This window comes from Capronia epimyces (assembly GCF_000585565.1).
Source record: "Capronia epimyces CBS 606.96 chromosome Unknown aczIQ-supercont1.4, whole genome shotgun sequence".
NCBI lineage: Eukaryota > Fungi > Ascomycota > Eurotiomycetes > Chaetothyriales > Herpotrichiellaceae > Capronia > Capronia epimyces.
Window position 1 is genome coordinate 1,418,753 of NW_006912907.1, and position 16,334 is coordinate 1,435,086.

Genomic DNA, 16,334 nt, shown 5'->3' on the forward strand with positions numbered 1-16,334 from the left:
TGCTCATAACCAAAGCTTGATTCCCCTGCACTAGCATGCGTCACTGACTCGAGACATTGACATCTCCGCAAACCTACCCTACCGCCTCGCAGTGCTGTTGCCAAACAATTCCTCCCAAATTCCTCCCATTCTATCGCGGCAGCAGCTATGAGGAACTGGGTGCCATCCCTCGGCCTGTTGGGATACCTGGCAGCTTTGGTTGCGGGGAACGAGGTGCAGCTTGTAAGCAGTGAAATGCACACTGAGGTGCGAACAATAAAACTGACCAAAGCAGAAGCAAGATGACGCCCATCGACAGCGGTGTTCAGGGATGTATAGCCGAAAGTCCTGGGGTGGTTCAATAGAACCTTTCATCCTCGTCAAGTTCCTCCCGGATCATACCGAAGACAACACCGACCCGATCGTGAGCCTGATCATATTTGAATGGCAAGATGAAGAGCTCATAGGACGGATGCCGCCTGGTGGGCAAAGCTACCGTGACATCGAAACAATATGCTCTGCAGACACCGTGGCCAAAGGCCTATGTGAAGAGAAGGACATTGGCGCTTTCATACTGGCGCCAAATGCAACGGATTTGACGAAAAATCCTATCTATGACGAAGCCATCCACCTCAAAGACCCCAAGGCGATCAATTATCCGATCCGGCGAACAGGTTACTATTGCGTCTCGACCTTTGCATTTTCAAACCATGAGTACGACGCGGTGGTGGAATTCCGGAACGCTTACGGCGAACTTCCTGCGGCTCAAATAGCAAAGCTTCCTTTTTACGGCGGCCTAACCATCGTATATGCAGTCTTAGGTGCCTTCTGGGCATTTCTTTATGTACAGAATCGCTCCGACATTCTCCCGGTCCAGAATTATATCACGGCGACTATCATCTTCTTGATTGTCGAACAGCTCATGACCTGGGGGTTTTACGATTACCAGAACCGACACGGGAACAACACGTTGAACAAAGTCTTCATGGTCATTGTGTCGATCCTCAACGCCGCCCGGAATTCCCTCTCCTTCTTTCTCCTGCTGATAGTCTGCATGGGCTACGGTGTGGTCAAACCATCTCTAGGCAGGACGATGATCTATGTCCGGGTCCTTGCTGCGGCTCACTTCATCTTTGGCGTCCTCTATGCTACAACCTCCATGGCTGTCACTCCCGAGTCGGTCGGCCCTCTCATTCTATTCGTCATTCTTCCATTATCCGGAACTCTGACGGCATTCTATGTTTGGACACTGTCATCGCTCAATGTGACCATCAAGGACCTTGTCGAACGGAGGCAGAAGACCAAAGCCATGATGTACAAGAAACTGTCATGGTGCATTCTCGGCTCTATCCTGGTCATCTTTGCTTTCTTCTTCGTGAACAGCTTCGCGTTCGCCGGAAGTAGCGAGGCCGATTTCATTCCGAAGCACTGGCAGACGAGATGGTTCGTCCTTGATGGTTGGCTAAACCTGGTTTACTTGTTCGACATCGCATTTGTGGCGTATCTATGGCGGCCGACCGCGAACAACAGGCGCTTTGCCATGAGCGACGAGGTAAGTTCCTCTTTTGGATTTCATTGCCGCGGGAAGAGCACACTGACTGATAACCCGGCATACAGTTAGCACAGGAGGACGACGGCTTCGAGATCCGAAGCATTCGCGACTCATTTTCAGACGATGAAGAAGCCGCTCGAAAAGACCACGAAGGGGCAGCAAGTCCCTCTGGTGGAGCATCGACATCGCACACAGACTCAACCAATGTCCCTCCTGCCCCGGCAGGGCAGAATAGCAGTAAAGCTCCGCCTGATCCCCCGCGACTCCGGGAATCACTGGACGGGGAGACCATATTCGCTGTGGGAGATGATGGGATCGAGTGGAGTGAAGGCGAGGAAGAGAGTGGTGACGAACGGAAAAAGTTGACGGGCAAATAAACTGGAGCGGCAGGCGGTTTGAGCTTTACTAAGGAAACTGAATACTCTGGGCTTCGACCTACAACTAGCTGCGGACTCGGCTATCTGCCATGATTAGCAGTGTGAAGATGGACACAAAACGGACTGGAAGCAATATAGCCCTTTTCGCCGAAGGGTTTCACGCTTTACTACAAGGTGCCTTTCTGTGCTATCTACATATGCATGTCATGTGTAGGGCCGGAAAAATGGACCCCGATACGAATTGCTGTATCTTTACTATCAAGGAAATCGGGTGAGTTAAGAGCAGCAATTGTGGACATGTATGAGTATCCTCGAGATGTCTGTCTGCACAGGCTGGAAACACAGCCTGAAAAACTTCAACCACCGAGTTTCTTTACTCGATCAGACGCAATATCGCACATGGCCTGAGTGAAGAAAGAGTCAGCACGCTCCAGATCCAGGGTGTCACTACGAGCATGTTGAATAAGATATGATCCTCACTTGGATGGCATCCTGCTTCTCCTGTTTCCCGTCGCCGCGATTGATCCGTCTCTGCATGTCTTCCATGATGACGGGACGACTGCGTCCGTTGACAAAGACTCTATTTTCCTCCACGTCAGTACACCTCACCACACTCGACTTGACGGCGACGGCAAAGGGGCAAAGCGAGAGTGAGCGTGGGTCAATGGGGCGTGTAGGCATGTAGGCACGTAGGCAAACGGGGACATACACATATCTCAGTCCCGGAAACGTCTCCTCGTACTTCCTGTTCATCTCGGCCAACTTCTGTGCCTCCTCAGGCCCACCTTGGTTCAGTTGAGCCTGCTCCTTGCGGCTCTGTTCGCTGTCCACCTTCTTCTCGCCCAGACGAGGATGTGCAGAAAGGATGGAGTCGAGCCATCGCGTGTCGCTTTCCAAGTCCGACTCGTACAGCTCCTTCAATTGGCTACCCACGGCGCCGATGAGCTCGTCGTATGAGGAGAAGGTCTTTTCTCGCAGTAAGCTCACAGACAAGGTATGAAGTTGCTGACATGGTTCGAACAGCGTGTCTAACACCTCCGCTCGCTGTTCGGCATCCAGTGACGGAAGGCCTGAAATGGGCGGAAGTGAAGGCATTAAATTAGATGTACGGCGAATGACGATTTGAAAGCCTGAGATGATTATAACAGCGGCGATATATTTGAGGATACAGTGGAGGGAAATTTTGGTATGGCTCGTCAAAACTCGACCTCCGTTGAAGATGAACAACAAACCCACCACTATCGACGTCAACGGTCGCATCTAAGCATGTGTGGTAGGCAGAGTATCGGTGGTTGCCGATACCACTGGAGACACCGGTCACGTGGCTTGGCGTTTCGTGTCTCGCCGAGTACGGGAGTCCATACGAAACACCGAAATGCCTCGACCCCATGAATCTGTTGCTGACCATATCTTCCATGTCGACCGCGTGAGGAAAGTGGCGGACGTGTTTGTGGTGGAGGCTGAGTCCGCCCAAGATGTTAGCGAGAGAATGTTGCTTGACAACAACAGCGAACAGTGACTAGCCAAGGTCTTTCTTGTGGAAGTATCCGTACACATAAGTGCAGATTATAGGTATGTATACTCCGTACTTAGTACGGATACTTACTAGTATGGATACTTAGTACGGAGATACTGCGTAGATCGTGCCAGATGAGCAAGCAAGCCTTAGGCCGCCACCACCGCCAACAAGGCTAAGTCCAAGAAGGGTGACAGTGACGGATGTCCGAAGTCCAAACAAGCATCCTGATCGTCTTTAGACATGGGACAACACTGGAGAGCAAGTCCCACGAATCTGCCAATCATTGCTCTCTTTGCTTCATGTATGTTCGTTCATCGATGGCAACGAGTTCGGTGTCCTACTTCGTACGCGCTGAGAGTCAGACGAGGAAAGTGCCGGATCTCTCGGGGTTCAACGGTCGTCACAAGGGATGGTCTTGTAACGTATATGTGTGCTCCGTAGTAGAGTCCAGGGGCCTCCTAAGCCCTCAGAAAGCCTGAAGAGTGTTGGTGTTGCCGATCCAGGCATTTGCCTGTCAGGTCCGGGACTGAGCAAACAACAGGCTCGGGAAATTAGCCCATGGCTCACGGGACGGTGGTCGAATGAAGCTCCGGACACGGACCTCCTTTCAGGGCGGTTTGAAGTCCAACAGGTCCCACTGTCGCTGTCTGCCACGGACTGTTCCACCCCTGTCTAGTCTCGCTTCTTAGCTGGCTCACCTGTGGGTGTGGCTTGTAACAGTGCAGTGACCCCCTGAAACTGCGGATGGCGTCCTGCGGCTGAGCCGTCGAAAGCAATGCCTTTACGTTGCGACAGCTGGACGGCGCACTTTCAGGTTTCTAGTCCTGGTCACCGTGATTGTCGCGATTCCCTGAGCCTTCGCTCCTCAGCAGGTGACCGCCCTCTCGATTGTATGTGAACCCTCTCGAACAGCATCAGGGCTTTGGGCCTCCCCCTGATGAGGCCGAGCGATGTCCTTGAATGGCCTTGATGAAGTCGCGGTTGCCGAAGCGCACCAGACTGCGTTGGCAGAAGCTGGAGGCTGGTATGTTTTCGTGGGGGTTAGACTTGCTGGATAGCTCGAGACTGACTCGCTCGACCCAGGTTTTTGCTGAGATACATCAATCGCGACACGGTGGAGTTGTTGAAGAAGGGCACCGGAGGGATCCAAGAAGTGAAGAGCGTGATAGAACAGTATGAAGAAAAGTCACCGTTGTATGGCCTGCTGCAATATCGCCGCAAGAGGGTCATCCTCAAATATGTGCCAGAGGGAACTTCGCGTCTGCTGCAAGGTCAAGCACAACTGAAACCTCACGTCCCCCTGCATTGCTAACTTCCTTCGTAGTGCGGCTGACCGTGCAATTTCAATCAGTCCTGGAAGCCTTCTCACCGCATGACACCGTCTTCTCCCTCACTGCAGCCTCCGAGCTGACCGACTCTGCACTGGGCCTAAGCACAATGCTGCTACCCTCCGCCGCGTCGCTAACCTCATCAAGCTCATCGTTACGACGGCGCAGGCTGGACGAAATCACCGAAGATGCAGAGGAGACGACGCCGCCAGCTGATGACACGGTCACAGGGCCTGCTACCTCGGAGGAGCCACTTACACCAGCCTACGGAAGGCGCGAACTCGATGAATTGCCTGCCAGTGCCGTCCTGGCAAAGGCGCTTTTGGCGAAGAGAAAGGAAGAGGCCGTGGCCACTGCAGCAGACACACAGCGTGATTTTTTAGAACAGGAGATACCTCGACTTCCAAGGAAGGACAGCCTCGCTCCGAGAGCTTTGGTATCGGAGCCTCCGTCTCTGGACAAGTCCTTGCCCGCTACTCCTGAATCAACACCGCCCGCGACGAGCGACAGCAAGCCTACCGCAGCCCCCGACTTCGAGGTTACAAGCAACATCTTACTAGGTGCTACCGCAACGATAGCCCCCGGCCAGACACGCACAGCTCACCTTCACATCCATCATCTCTCCGTAGCCGAGTCGGACAGCATCAGCCAATGGAGTAACAACGTTGCCTCATACGCGGCTGTCAAGCCGAAGAAGAAGAAGCTGGGTCCCCGGCCGCACGCCGAAGCTGACCATCGCCCCAAAACATCCGGCACTACTGAGGGCATTGTGAACGTGCGGCCGGTCGCCAATTTGCCAAACACTGTTCGTGTGAACACCAGATCTGCCGTGGGCACTTCACTACGGCCCGGCTCTCAACAGTCCACCCGAAGTGTTCCTGGACGCTTCGCGCCCTCCAGCCACTCAATCAAGGGCTATCCACGTTTGCCCTCTTCCACATACCTCGAGCCTTTACACTTAGCGAGTGAGACCCGGCCTACGCTGTCTCGACCTGCCTCTGTGACAACAGAAGTGTCAGCAGCGACTCCGGAAAAGCTGAGGTTGATGAAAGCCCTGCAGTTGCGGAAACGAAACATGCTGTTGGCGCAAAGAGCCTCATCAGTAGCGTCCCCGGCCCCCTCAAATGCACATACTCACAACCGGTCTGACTCAAGCGTCAGCACATATGCTACAAGCAGCCAATTGACGTCCATCCCAAGCCAGGAACAACTCTTGAATATCAACGAGGAATCCAAAACGGCTCACTCACCAACCACCACGTCGCCAACATTCATGACGAACATTTCGGAAGAGCCGTCAACGGAGGCATCTTCATTTATGGAACACGACGATGTCTCTCGCAAGCGTCGGTCATTGTCCTCGGCGACAAGCTCGTCAATTACTCCCAAACCCGTTGAGAATCAAACGAAATCGACCGAAGCGTTGGAACACGATGGTTCTGCAAGCGTGGCAGGGTTGGAGATGCTCAGCACTACAGATGATCAACAGCATCGAACTGTCACTAGAGCGGCATCAGCAGAGGTTGAAAAGCCCCTGGATCAAGACGGGCCATCTGCTGTCTCCAGTGAAAGCGATCCCGCTCTGCTTAATTGCGAGTATGTAACAGGCAGCGACACATCGCAACAGTCTTCGGAGTCTATAAACGCCGGTATTGCTGCGTCGTTGCCGAAGTCAGAATCTACCTCCCAAGTAAGACACCTTGCATCAACGCAGCCTTTGAGAATCCTACCGAACGGTGATACTTCGGCGTCAGATGCATCCGAGGACGAGTCACTGTTGGAGGAGCTTCAGAATGCCACAGTACATGAGGCAAAACCGGTTTCCGTGGCACGATCGCCTGTGACTCCGATAATGTCGATGGGAACTTCGGACAAGTTACGTGAGATGGTCAGCAAAAATTCGCCTCCTAGCTACCATGCACGACGGAGTGCAGGCAGCACGCCTGACCGCACGAGATCATCTGGTAGTATACGCAGCGTTTCCACAGCCCTTCCACAGTGGCCACCTGTGCAGGCAGAACCAGCTCTTGTGCCTCTCAGCAAGAAGCCTACTCTAGGAAGTGGCATTTCCAGACGCATCAAAGCCCTGGAGGTGCTAACCACAAAAGATATAAATCCTCAACCTCCTCCAACACCAGTTCGGGAGGTTAGCGGCGGGCGAGCAGGATTCTCCGCCTTCTTGAAGCGTTCAGCATTTCTGCCGACTCAGCAAACTCCTAATGCGTCCACTGAGACATCTCCGCCGAGGAACCTGCCTTTGTCAGCGCCTCAGTATGGTTCCGATACTTCCAACATGGCGTCAACGGTATTTAGACGTCCTTCAAATGAGGTCCACGGGTCCCTGCAAAAGGGCGATACGATCTCTGTTACAGCAAGGATCGTTCGGGATACCAGCAGTAAACGACCTCCCATGTCACCTAGTTCGGGTTATCATACGCCTCTCAACCTCTTCCGGAGCCCTTTGATTGTGGAGCATGAGAAACACGAAGAACTCCCTCGAGAGAAGTCTTTCTCGTCTATACAATCTATCACCAAGAGCCCGAACAAGACTGATAGGGGCAGATTCTCCTTTTCTTCCCATCGATCTGCTTCTCAAACTAATTTGCCACACTTCGAATCCAACAGTTCCAAATTTTCACATTCGAGCCCTCACAAAAAGCACGGTCCTCGGTCGGCCAGTGATGCTGCATCTTCTTACGAGGAGAAGACTAAAGGATCGAGGACTAGTAGATTAATGAAGCGAATGTCCAATCTGACATCGCCGCGAAAAAGTCATTCGTCGAAGGAGCCGGCACACCCTAGCACAATCCAAGAACAGTCCGAGCTGACACGGCACAATTCGACATCGGAATCTCTAATGCACGTAGTCGACATCGGGGACGTCAATGTACAGTTTCCCGAATCCCTGCTGTGGAAACGGCGCTTTGTGAGGGTCGATGATCAGGGATATCTTATCTTCTCTCCTCCTATAACAGATGCCAACATGAAAAGTGTCAGTCGCAAGTACCATCTCAGCGAGTTCGACCGGCCATCGCTACCTGATTTGGAGCGAGAGGAAATTGCCTGGAGCGTCCTGCTTGACCTCAAAGATGGCCGGTGTATACAGTGTGCTTGCGAGGGCAGATATGCCCAAGAACAAGTGTTACGAAGTAAGTGGACATTGGACGGCTTTGGGTTCGCGGCTGACTCTTTTCATCAGTGCTAGTTGATGCTCATAATGCTTATCATCAGCTATATGGGAAGTAGCTGGTGGTCCAGGAAACCAGTCCTAGGCGCAACGACATTCACGGCAAGCAACCTTGACATACCTCCTGGTTCACGAATGACGAGCAACCAACACTGCGCTTTGAGGAGCGGTCGGAAGTCATTTTGGGCCATACTTGGTCGCATTCCTGTTGTACTGGTTCTACACCGAGTACCTCAGGCCCTCTTAAGTAAATTCTATGTTGATACAGAATGCATTGCTGAGGCAGACTTGTTCACGGTAGTCCGTCGTCCGCTTAAGCCCTCTGGTCTAAGTAATCATGATTTTCGGAGTTGGGCCCGCCGGGCGCCGTGTAGTGGACAAGGCTGATGTGAAGTCAGGGGAGAACAGGCCGATGTGTCCTTTCCGCTTGCTTGGAAATCCTGACGCACCCGCCCGGAGGACCCTTCGACCCTGACCCGCCTAAAGACATAAATAAATAGTATGACCGCGCCACATGAAAGTCGACGTTACTGCGCATTTCTTTCCTGCTCTTCCACTGCCCGGCCTATACCCACGTTGGATCGTCGCTAGCTGTGTCTAGTTATTTGCCTCTCATACTCAGATTCCACCTGAAGCGGCGCCATGGTGCAACTCAGGTCTTTCCTCTCGGTCGCAGCCCTTGCACTGCCCCTCGTGGCAGCCGCCTCAGACGTCGTGAACCTGATCCCTTCGAATTTCGACAAGGTCGTCTTCGAGTCCAATAAACCTGCCCTAGTCGAATTCTTCGCACCATGGTGCGGCCACTGCAAGAACCTTGCTCCCACCTATGAAGAGCTGGCCTCAGCGTTCGCCGCGAGTGGCAACAAGGTTACCGTTGCAAATGTCGACGCCGATAAACATAAAGAACTGGGGAAGAGATTCGGGGTCCAGGGATTTCCTACGCTGAAATGGTTTGACGGCAAGCCAGGAAGCGAGCCAGAAGATTACAATGGGGGCCGCGATCTTGAGAGTCTGACCAAGTTCATTATCGACAAAACTGGTGTCAAGGTCAAGGGTCCCAAGAAGGCTCCGAGCCACGTCGAGATATTGACCGATACCACGTTCAAGGAGGAGGTTGGCGGAGACAAAGACGTGCTGGTTGCCTTTACCGCTCCTTGGTGCGGACGTAAGTGGCCCCGGAATTCTAAGTGCCAGACAGTTTCCTAACCTTCCTTTTACAGACTGCAAATCGCTCGCCCCAATCTGGGAAAAGCTTGCAGATGACTTTGCCTCCGAGTCCAACGTCCTCATCGCCAAGGTTGATGCCGAAGCCGAGAACTCCAAGGCCACTGCCCGAGCACAAGAAGTTACTGGCTATCCTACCATTAAGTTCTTTCCCAAGGGCTCCACGGAGCCTGAACAGTATAGCGGCCCACGCAGCGAAGAGGCTCTTGTCGATTTCGTTAACACTAAGGCTGGGACCTATCGACTCCCCGGTGGTGGACTCAGCTCCAAAGCCGGGACCGTCGAAGCCGTTGACACTCTCCTGGCCAAATACATCACCGCTGGTGGTATCAAGGACGTCGAGAAAGCGACTGTGGAAATCAAGAAGGCCGTCAAAGGTGTGAAAGACAAATCAGTGGACTACTATCTGCGAGCTCTTTCCAAATTGGGCGAGAACCCTGACTATGCGAGGAAGGAACAGACCAGACTGGCTGGTCTATTGAAAAAGGGAGGGCTGGCCCCGGAGAAGATCGATGACTTTCAGAGGCGCAGCAATGTCCTTGCTAAGTTCTTGGTCCAGGATGACTCCAAGAGTGAATTGTAAGCCATGGTGGAAACAGGAAAGGGCGGAGTTTGGGAATGATATTTACTGGCGGTTTTCTAAACCACCAAAAGATTCGAAAAAGGAATAGCAGAATCTACTTCCAACCACGTCGAGACTTCATTACCGTCTCAGTTTTTTTGTTTGTGGCACCAGCCTGGATGCCGTTGTATTCCTGTATCAGGACTCGTATAGCGTACTCTTATCCTACAGGCTGGGAGCGAAGTAGGATCTGAACAATGGACTTGGCCCATCCACCTGGCACATTAGAGCCGTTTTCTCGATGGCGGAGCAAATGGAGAATGTCCAAATAGCCGAGTTGCTCATGTCGAGCCAGTAGTTGACCCTGTGTGCATCTTTCCAACCGTCTCCATCGCGCTAGCATCTCTAAGAAGCATTTCTTGCTCCAGTCGGTCGCATCTCTCGGCCATATCGTCGACTAGGTCCATGTTCATGCCGCGTCAGCTAAAGGACTCTGCCCTGAGATCCACGAGCAAGTCACGAGGCTCGGAAGTTAGCTCACGCTTTGTCAAGATCTCGTCACTGATCCCCTTGAACTTCTTCTCCAGATCGCCCAGGAAATCGTCAATGGCTTCAGCTAGTTTCGTGGCGGCATCGTTCGGCCCAGCAACATCGGACGCCGCAGCGGTCGCAGTCGTGGCGCGAGACAGAGGAGGCTCGCTTGAGGGATGTGTCGGTGGCTCTGAGGGGGTGGACTGAAAACACGTGCCGTTAGAGATCATATACAATCATGCCGGCCGCGGAGTTCAGGTGGTGTTGTATACCACTCACAGCCATGTAGAGCGGTGTTCGTGTTCAGGTACCTACCATCTCCTTTGGTCTGCTGCGTTCTGCGCAGGATGTCACGGCGGCTACAAGACCCGGGATGACACGTCTCAATCTGAGAGACCAAGGGAGGAACTTATGCGAGACACATGTCGAGGCAGTTCCAAACCCCTAGCTCTCCAAGCGAATCGCTAGACTGAAGTCGTCGAGAGTGGCAGCGTACAGAGTAAGGACAACATGTGGCAGACTACGGAGTACGGAGTACGCCTGGACAGTTCCTAGATGGCACGGGAGAGGCTCCGTTTTGGTACACACCATAATAGCCTGCCACGACCTTTTGCCGCAATAAGCGCTTAAGCCTGTGGAGCGCGCCTAAATTTTTCGCAGCAAACCCCCCATTGTGCAGGTGCAGTTTTGCCTTTTCCTGGAGAGTTGATCTCTGGTCAATTATTCATACACTACTCTTGTCCATTCCCATACATTCATCATGGCCAAGAAAAGCAAGTTACTTGCGGCACTTGATGCTCACAAGGGGCGAGACTATGAGGCTGAGAAGAGGAAGGCCCAGGCAAAAGCAGCTGAGAAGCGGAAGCGACAGAAGTCCGTAAAGGCAGGCGGCGAGGCAAGCGACGAGCCTGAAGAAGCCGGCAAAGTGGCTCCCTCTACGAGTAAAGAAACGCAAAACCCTAATACTGGAAACGACTTTGCCAGCTTTTCTGACGGAGGTGATGAGAACAAGGAGAACTATTCGGCAAATAGCCAGAATACTAACACCAATGGCACAATACCACAACCTCCTCAGCCTGCTGATGCATCTGCTTCGGAAGGGGAGGGTGACTCGGATGTGCCGCTCTCCGACCTTGAGGATGAGGACCTCGAAGATACGATCCCGCATCAGAGACTGACCATCAACAATGGCCCTGCGCTCATCGCCTCCCGCAATCGAATTGCTCTGGTTAAATCCTCCAAGACACCGTTCCACTATCACAACTCTCTTATTTCCTCCCTGCCACCAGTCTCGGAATCTATTCCAGACCCGAACGATGATTTGACGAGAGAGCTGGAATTTTACCGCATCGCTCGCGAGGCCGCGGTGGAAGGACGAACACTGCTGAAAAAAGAAAAAATCCCCTTCACCAGGCCACATGACTACTTTGCCGAGATGGTCAAAAGCGACGAGCATATGGGCAAGGTCAAAAGAAAGATGTACGACGATGCAGCGGGGAAGAAGGCAGCAGAGGAGGCCAGGAAACTGCGAGATGCAAAGAAGTTTGGCAAGGCCGTGCAGGTTGCTAAGGAGCAGGAAAGAGCAAAGGAAAAGAGGAATACATTGGATAAGATCAAGGAGCTGAAGAGGAGTATGTGCCTCCCCCATTTCTACCGACTGTCTTTGGACAGTATGCGCTGCCATTATGTCGATGCTAACACTTTATGCCCATAGAACGCAAAGGCCAAGACACTGGCAAAGTTAAAGAGGATGATGAGAACCTGTTCCAGAGTATTGACGTCGAAGACGGTCCTTCCAAAGATAAGTCTGGTCGGGAACGAGGCGAAGGGCTTAATGTCAAGAGACAGAAACGGGACCAAAAATATGGGTTTGGAGGAAAGAAACGATTCTCGAAGAGTGGTGACGCGGTCAGCAGTGCAGATATCCGCGGGTTCTCGGCGGCGAAGATGAAGGGCAAAGCAAAAGCGAAGAGGCCGGGAAAGAGCAAGAGAGCGGCAGCTAGGTGATCGAGACAAAAGGCTCACTGCGAGCGTCCAGTGAGCGTCATTACTGAGAAAATACCCATCGACGCCACTAGAAGCCGAATACCTTATATCAAAGCACCAGGGGTATCACAATCTCACACACATAAAATCAGGGGCCCAGCACACAGTACGCCGTCGTCAAAAATTCCACGACCATGACGTGATCAAATCACCCACTGGCCCAGGAAAGCCTGCAGGTGTGATGTTTGGTGTTGTCTCCCGACTCGTTTCGCCTCCTGGGCCACCAGATCAAGCATCTCCTGCGCTTCTGGACCTGGAGGCAGTTCGGGCAATGCGTCAGGGTCGGGATCGAGATGGCCGTTGAGCTGTCGACTCGGACTGTCTTCGCGACTCTCCACCGACTCAGCTTCCGCTTCGATCAATCGACCAGGACGAGGAGGACCTTGCTGTCGGGCCACTAGAGATGTTATAGGGAGATCGCTCATTTCCTCGTCCTCGTCGAGTGAGTCTCCCGCACCTCTCGCGCGTTTGTGGGCCTTGCTGGCACCGCTCGGGCGAAGAACGGATTTCATGCGGTGTCGCTGTTTGCCGGGCTTGCCAGGTGTTTTCAGAACTTCTTCAGCCACTTCCTCTGCGAGTGTGGCTTCTAACTCGTCGTATATTCTCCGGGTAGACCAATTGAACTTCTTCCGGAGCTTAGCTTCATTCATCAGTTTGAGTAGCGATTCTGCGGACCGCTCGAACGCGGCGACAGCATCCTCGTGGGTTCCCTCGAAAGAGGGTACCTTGTGCAGTTCAGTTGCTGCCTCCTCGATGCCACAATGGCGCATGTTGAAGTTTGCTGATTTACGCAGGACATTCAGCAGGTCCCAAATCGTTCTCGTCCAATCAATAGCCTCCGGTTTCGATTCAGACTCGAGGCTTGAGGCAGCATCTGAAGGGGCTTGGGATTCCTTGTCAGATTCACTGGAAGCGTTCTCGGCTTCCTGCTCTTCCTTTTCTGACTCTTCCTGCTCTTCTTCCGTGGAATCTGCTTCATCCATCCCATTGGACTGATTTGCTCGAGCCAGCCTCGCCCTGAGTTGTTCCACCTCATCGGCGTATGTCTCACCTAAGTGCTTCCAGAGATATGTCTGCGACCAGTCGATTCCTTCTCGTTCCTCAATCATCTGTCTGAGCAGGAATCTGTGGTGCTTGTGGATCGTTTCCATCGCCTCGTCATCATCATCAATTCTATAACCTGTGTGCTTTTGATATTCCGTCAGGAAGGGATCTATCATGAACCCAAACTTCTGTCGTTTCCGTGGCAGCTTCTGCTGCTTGTCGACCATAAAATAGAACAAGTCGATTGCCTCCACTGTATCATTGTAATAGCTCAGGTAGCGATCCGAGGGCGAAATTTCGTACCATCCGGCCTTTCCTGCAGCCCATATCACCGGTTTTCCATTATCATCTTGGCCAAAACTGTAATTTGTAACATTTTCAATCTTTATTCGTACATAGAGAGGGTCGTCAATTAATGCTTTGCCCAGCTGTCAGTGAAGCTCCAGAAATGGTCTGCATTGCAAGCATACCAAGGTATTCCTGATCATCGTCCAACGGCATCAATTCGCCCAGGACACACAATGGTGTCTCTTCGGAGGCCTGCAACAGGTCCGCATATCTGCCTTTTCCCTGATGGAAGATCTTGGCTTCCCGCAGTGCAAAATCGGGCCATTCATTCACATCATCGGGAACAGGATCAAGAGGCTTGAGCACACGTTCTTCAGGGTAGGTGGACATATCCAGGTGCGAATAGTCTTTGGTTCATGCTGTGATTTCCACCTCGAGTCGCGCTAGATCATTCGTAATCCACAGGGCAGCGTTCATCTCGGGCTGGCCATCAGATTGAGATTGTCAGGCACTGTTTCCTGATACAGCGGTTGGTGGGATGGTACAATGCTTCAGGGCAGTAGGAGTAGGCTGCAGATTGCTCGATGAAGAGACAGTCATTATTGGGAAAGAGGAGTAAAGGCTGGGGGAGGCCGAAAAGCCCACTACGTGCAGTGCCTGGGCCGCAACGCGCCAGGTTGCTGGGCGTCGAAGCTTTACTACTCCTACTCTTTGGCCTTATTGGCTCCGACAAAGGCTGACCACGTGCATCTTCCATGAGTCGGCACCTGTCACGTGGTCTCGTTTTGTCGAGTCATCATCGTTTATGATTGCGGCGCACAATGTATGTCATGTCGCAGTGTCCAGTTCAACCTCGATGGGCTTGCACTGTTTCAGCTCCCACACTGTTTCCCGTATTGGATGAAAGTGCGCCATTTACTCAAGATGGCTCAGCCATCTGGGAAAGTCCTAGAGGGTGTCTTTGGTGAGGCCAATTCCTCTCCCGAGACCTTGCATATATCCTAACTCAGACCCTGACGTGTCCCAAATATGATTTAGCGGTCAACAAGCCCCCAAACCTGTCCTCCGCTCAAGTCCTTCGAGATCTTCAACGTAATTTTGCCGAGTCAAACACCTTTGCGCCATTACTTCAGCGAACCAAAAATGTCTTGGAAGAGCAGGAGCGACATCAGCCCAAGCGACGAAAGCGCGGGAATGACCAGATTTTCAAGATGGGTCACGGAGGCACCCTAGATCCTATGGCGACAGGTATTTTGATTGTTGGAATTGGCAGAGGCACGAAGTACCTCCAAGATTTCCTGGGTAGCAAGAAGACCTACGAGACCGTCGTTTTGTTTGGAAAAAGTACAGATACGTATGATGTGACAGGAAAAGTTGTTGCAGAGGGCCCCATGGAGCATATCACAAAAGGTCTGGTGGAGGAAAAGATCGAGAAGCTCCGTGGGAAACAGAAGCAGATGCCGCCACTGTTTAGCGCAATCAAAATTAATGGCATGAAGGCATATGAATATGCAAGGGGCGGCAAGGAGCTCCCTCGAGAACTCGAAACCCGTGATGTCGAAGTCTCCGAATGTTCCCTTCTCGAGTTTTATGCACCAGGGGAGCACGATTTTCGCTGGCCGGCCGAGCAGGCTCCTGAAGAGGAAAAGGCTATCGCTACAAGACTTATGGCAGGCGTTGAAGCAGCCAAGCTGACAACCACTCTCGAGGTAAAAGCAGACATACCCGAAGTATCCTCAACCGCACAAACAAAAGAGACCAATATCAACGAGATCCCATACGAGAAGAAAGCTGCTATGCACATTCACACTGCTAAGCAAGAGCCGTTCCCCGCCCATGCTCCGGCCGCGCGCATTCGCCTGACTGTCAGCAGCGGATTTTACGTCCGGTCTTTTGCATACGACCTCGGAATTGCTTGCAGCTCATATGGGTCGATGGCTGCTCTGGTTCGCAGTCAACAAGGGAGTTATACCACTGTCCAGCCAGCTCCGGAGGGCTTCATTCCAACACTGACCTATGAGGATCTGGAGGCAGGAGAAAATGTGTGGGGTCCTAAACTCTCATCGGTGCTGGAAGGTTGGGTAGAAGAGCATCCAGAGACTTCAGCCCAAAAGGACTTCGATCATCGAGACTTTCCGAGAGGGCACAACGCCAATAAGGGAGGCAGGGGATTTCGCGGGCGTGGAGGAGGCCAGAAGACGTCGTGGAACGATCGAAAGGACAACAGGTCCCGCGGTTCTAAGCGGCGCAACAGCTCGTCTCCAGATTTGTAGCCGTAGCGGCTTCCACACGGCGTACATACTACACAGGCTGTGGTGGCCGAGTAACCTATATTGTACATAATACTGACAATACTACCACACTACCATGAGCGATCGAGTGATATGCCCACGATGACGTAGATTAAGGTTGTCCCTTGCAGGTGCCTTGCCGTCGGGAATGGGCTCAGGCGGCTCTTTACCTCTCCACACTGCTCCGGCTTAGGATTAGGCCCCGTCACCTTTTCAGTCCATCTTAACTTCTTCATTTTAACTTCTTCATCTCTTGGGCTCGTGTAATCTTCTCTCGCTCAATACTTGTGTCCACCTCGCATTTTCCAGTCAATTGTTTCCGATCTCTTTATGTCTGCGCCATCTAAAGCACATCTACCCTTGACCTTTGCTGCGATCAACCCCTTCCAGACCCCTGCCACCACGA

The 16,334-nt window shown here is 52.5% G+C and overlaps 8 protein-coding genes across 8 annotated transcripts; 5 read left to right on the forward strand and 3 right to left on the reverse strand.

Annotated features, from left to right (window-relative positions):
* Positions 1 to 147: 147 nt before the first annotated feature.
* A1O3_05142 (uncharacterized protein) lies at positions 148 to 1,908 on the forward strand (the record flags this gene model as incomplete). Its single annotated transcript, XM_007735269.1, has 3 exons — positions 148 to 222; positions 275 to 1,531; positions 1,597 to 1,908. The coding sequence occupies 3 exons, from the start codon at positions 148 to 150 to the stop codon at positions 1,906 to 1,908; spliced, it is 1,644 nt and encodes a 547-aa protein (XP_007733459.1).
* Positions 1,909 to 2,355: 447 nt separating this feature from the next.
* A1O3_05143 (uncharacterized protein) lies at positions 2,356 to 3,003 on the reverse strand (the record flags this gene model as incomplete). Its single annotated transcript, XM_007735270.1, has 2 exons — positions 2,356 to 2,488; positions 2,618 to 3,003. The coding sequence occupies 2 exons, from the start codon at positions 3,001 to 3,003 to the stop codon at positions 2,356 to 2,358; spliced, it is 519 nt and encodes a 172-aa protein (XP_007733460.1).
* Positions 3,004 to 4,377: 1,374 nt separating this feature from the next.
* A1O3_05144 (uncharacterized protein) lies at positions 4,378 to 8,001 on the forward strand (the record flags this gene model as incomplete). Its single annotated transcript, XM_007735271.1, has 4 exons — positions 4,378 to 4,451; positions 4,511 to 4,698; positions 4,752 to 7,904; positions 7,955 to 8,001. 4 exons carry the CDS (start codon positions 4,378 to 4,380, stop codon positions 7,999 to 8,001), a joined length of 3,462 nt encoding a protein of 1,153 aa, XP_007733461.1.
* Positions 8,002 to 8,584: 583 nt separating this feature from the next.
* Positions 8,585 to 9,749, forward strand: A1O3_05145 (protein disulfide-isomerase A6; the record flags this gene model as incomplete). Its single annotated transcript, XM_007735272.1, has 2 exons — positions 8,585 to 9,107; positions 9,163 to 9,749. The coding sequence occupies 2 exons, from the start codon at positions 8,585 to 8,587 to the stop codon at positions 9,747 to 9,749; spliced, it is 1,110 nt and encodes a 369-aa protein (XP_007733462.1).
* Positions 9,750 to 10,069: 320 nt separating this feature from the next.
* A1O3_05146 (uncharacterized protein) lies at positions 10,070 to 10,465 on the reverse strand (the record flags this gene model as incomplete). The annotated part of the gene is made up of 1 exon (XM_007735273.1): positions 10,070 to 10,465. A coding segment is annotated over one exon (258 nt), but the record flags the coding sequence as incomplete, so codon positions are not given.
* Positions 10,466 to 11,019: 554 nt separating this feature from the next.
* On the forward strand, positions 11,020 to 12,266 carry A1O3_05147 (uncharacterized protein; the record flags this gene model as incomplete). Its single annotated transcript, XM_007735274.1, has 2 exons — positions 11,020 to 11,890; positions 11,974 to 12,266. 2 exons carry the CDS (start codon positions 11,020 to 11,022, stop codon positions 12,264 to 12,266), a joined length of 1,164 nt encoding a protein of 387 aa, XP_007733464.1.
* A 182-nt stretch (positions 12,267 to 12,448) lies between these two features.
* Positions 12,449 to 14,027, reverse strand: A1O3_05148 (uncharacterized protein; the record flags this gene model as incomplete). Its single annotated transcript, XM_007735275.1, has 2 exons — positions 12,449 to 13,767; positions 13,820 to 14,027. 2 exons carry the CDS (start codon positions 14,025 to 14,027, stop codon positions 12,449 to 12,451), a joined length of 1,527 nt encoding a protein of 508 aa, XP_007733465.1.
* Positions 14,028 to 14,561: 534 nt separating this feature from the next.
* Positions 14,562 to 15,910, forward strand: A1O3_05149 (uncharacterized protein; the record flags this gene model as incomplete). Its single annotated transcript, XM_007735276.1, has 2 exons — positions 14,562 to 14,601; positions 14,676 to 15,910. The coding sequence occupies 2 exons, from the start codon at positions 14,562 to 14,564 to the stop codon at positions 15,908 to 15,910; spliced, it is 1,275 nt and encodes a 424-aa protein (XP_007733466.1).
* Between the last annotated feature and the right edge of the window lie 424 nt (positions 15,911 to 16,334).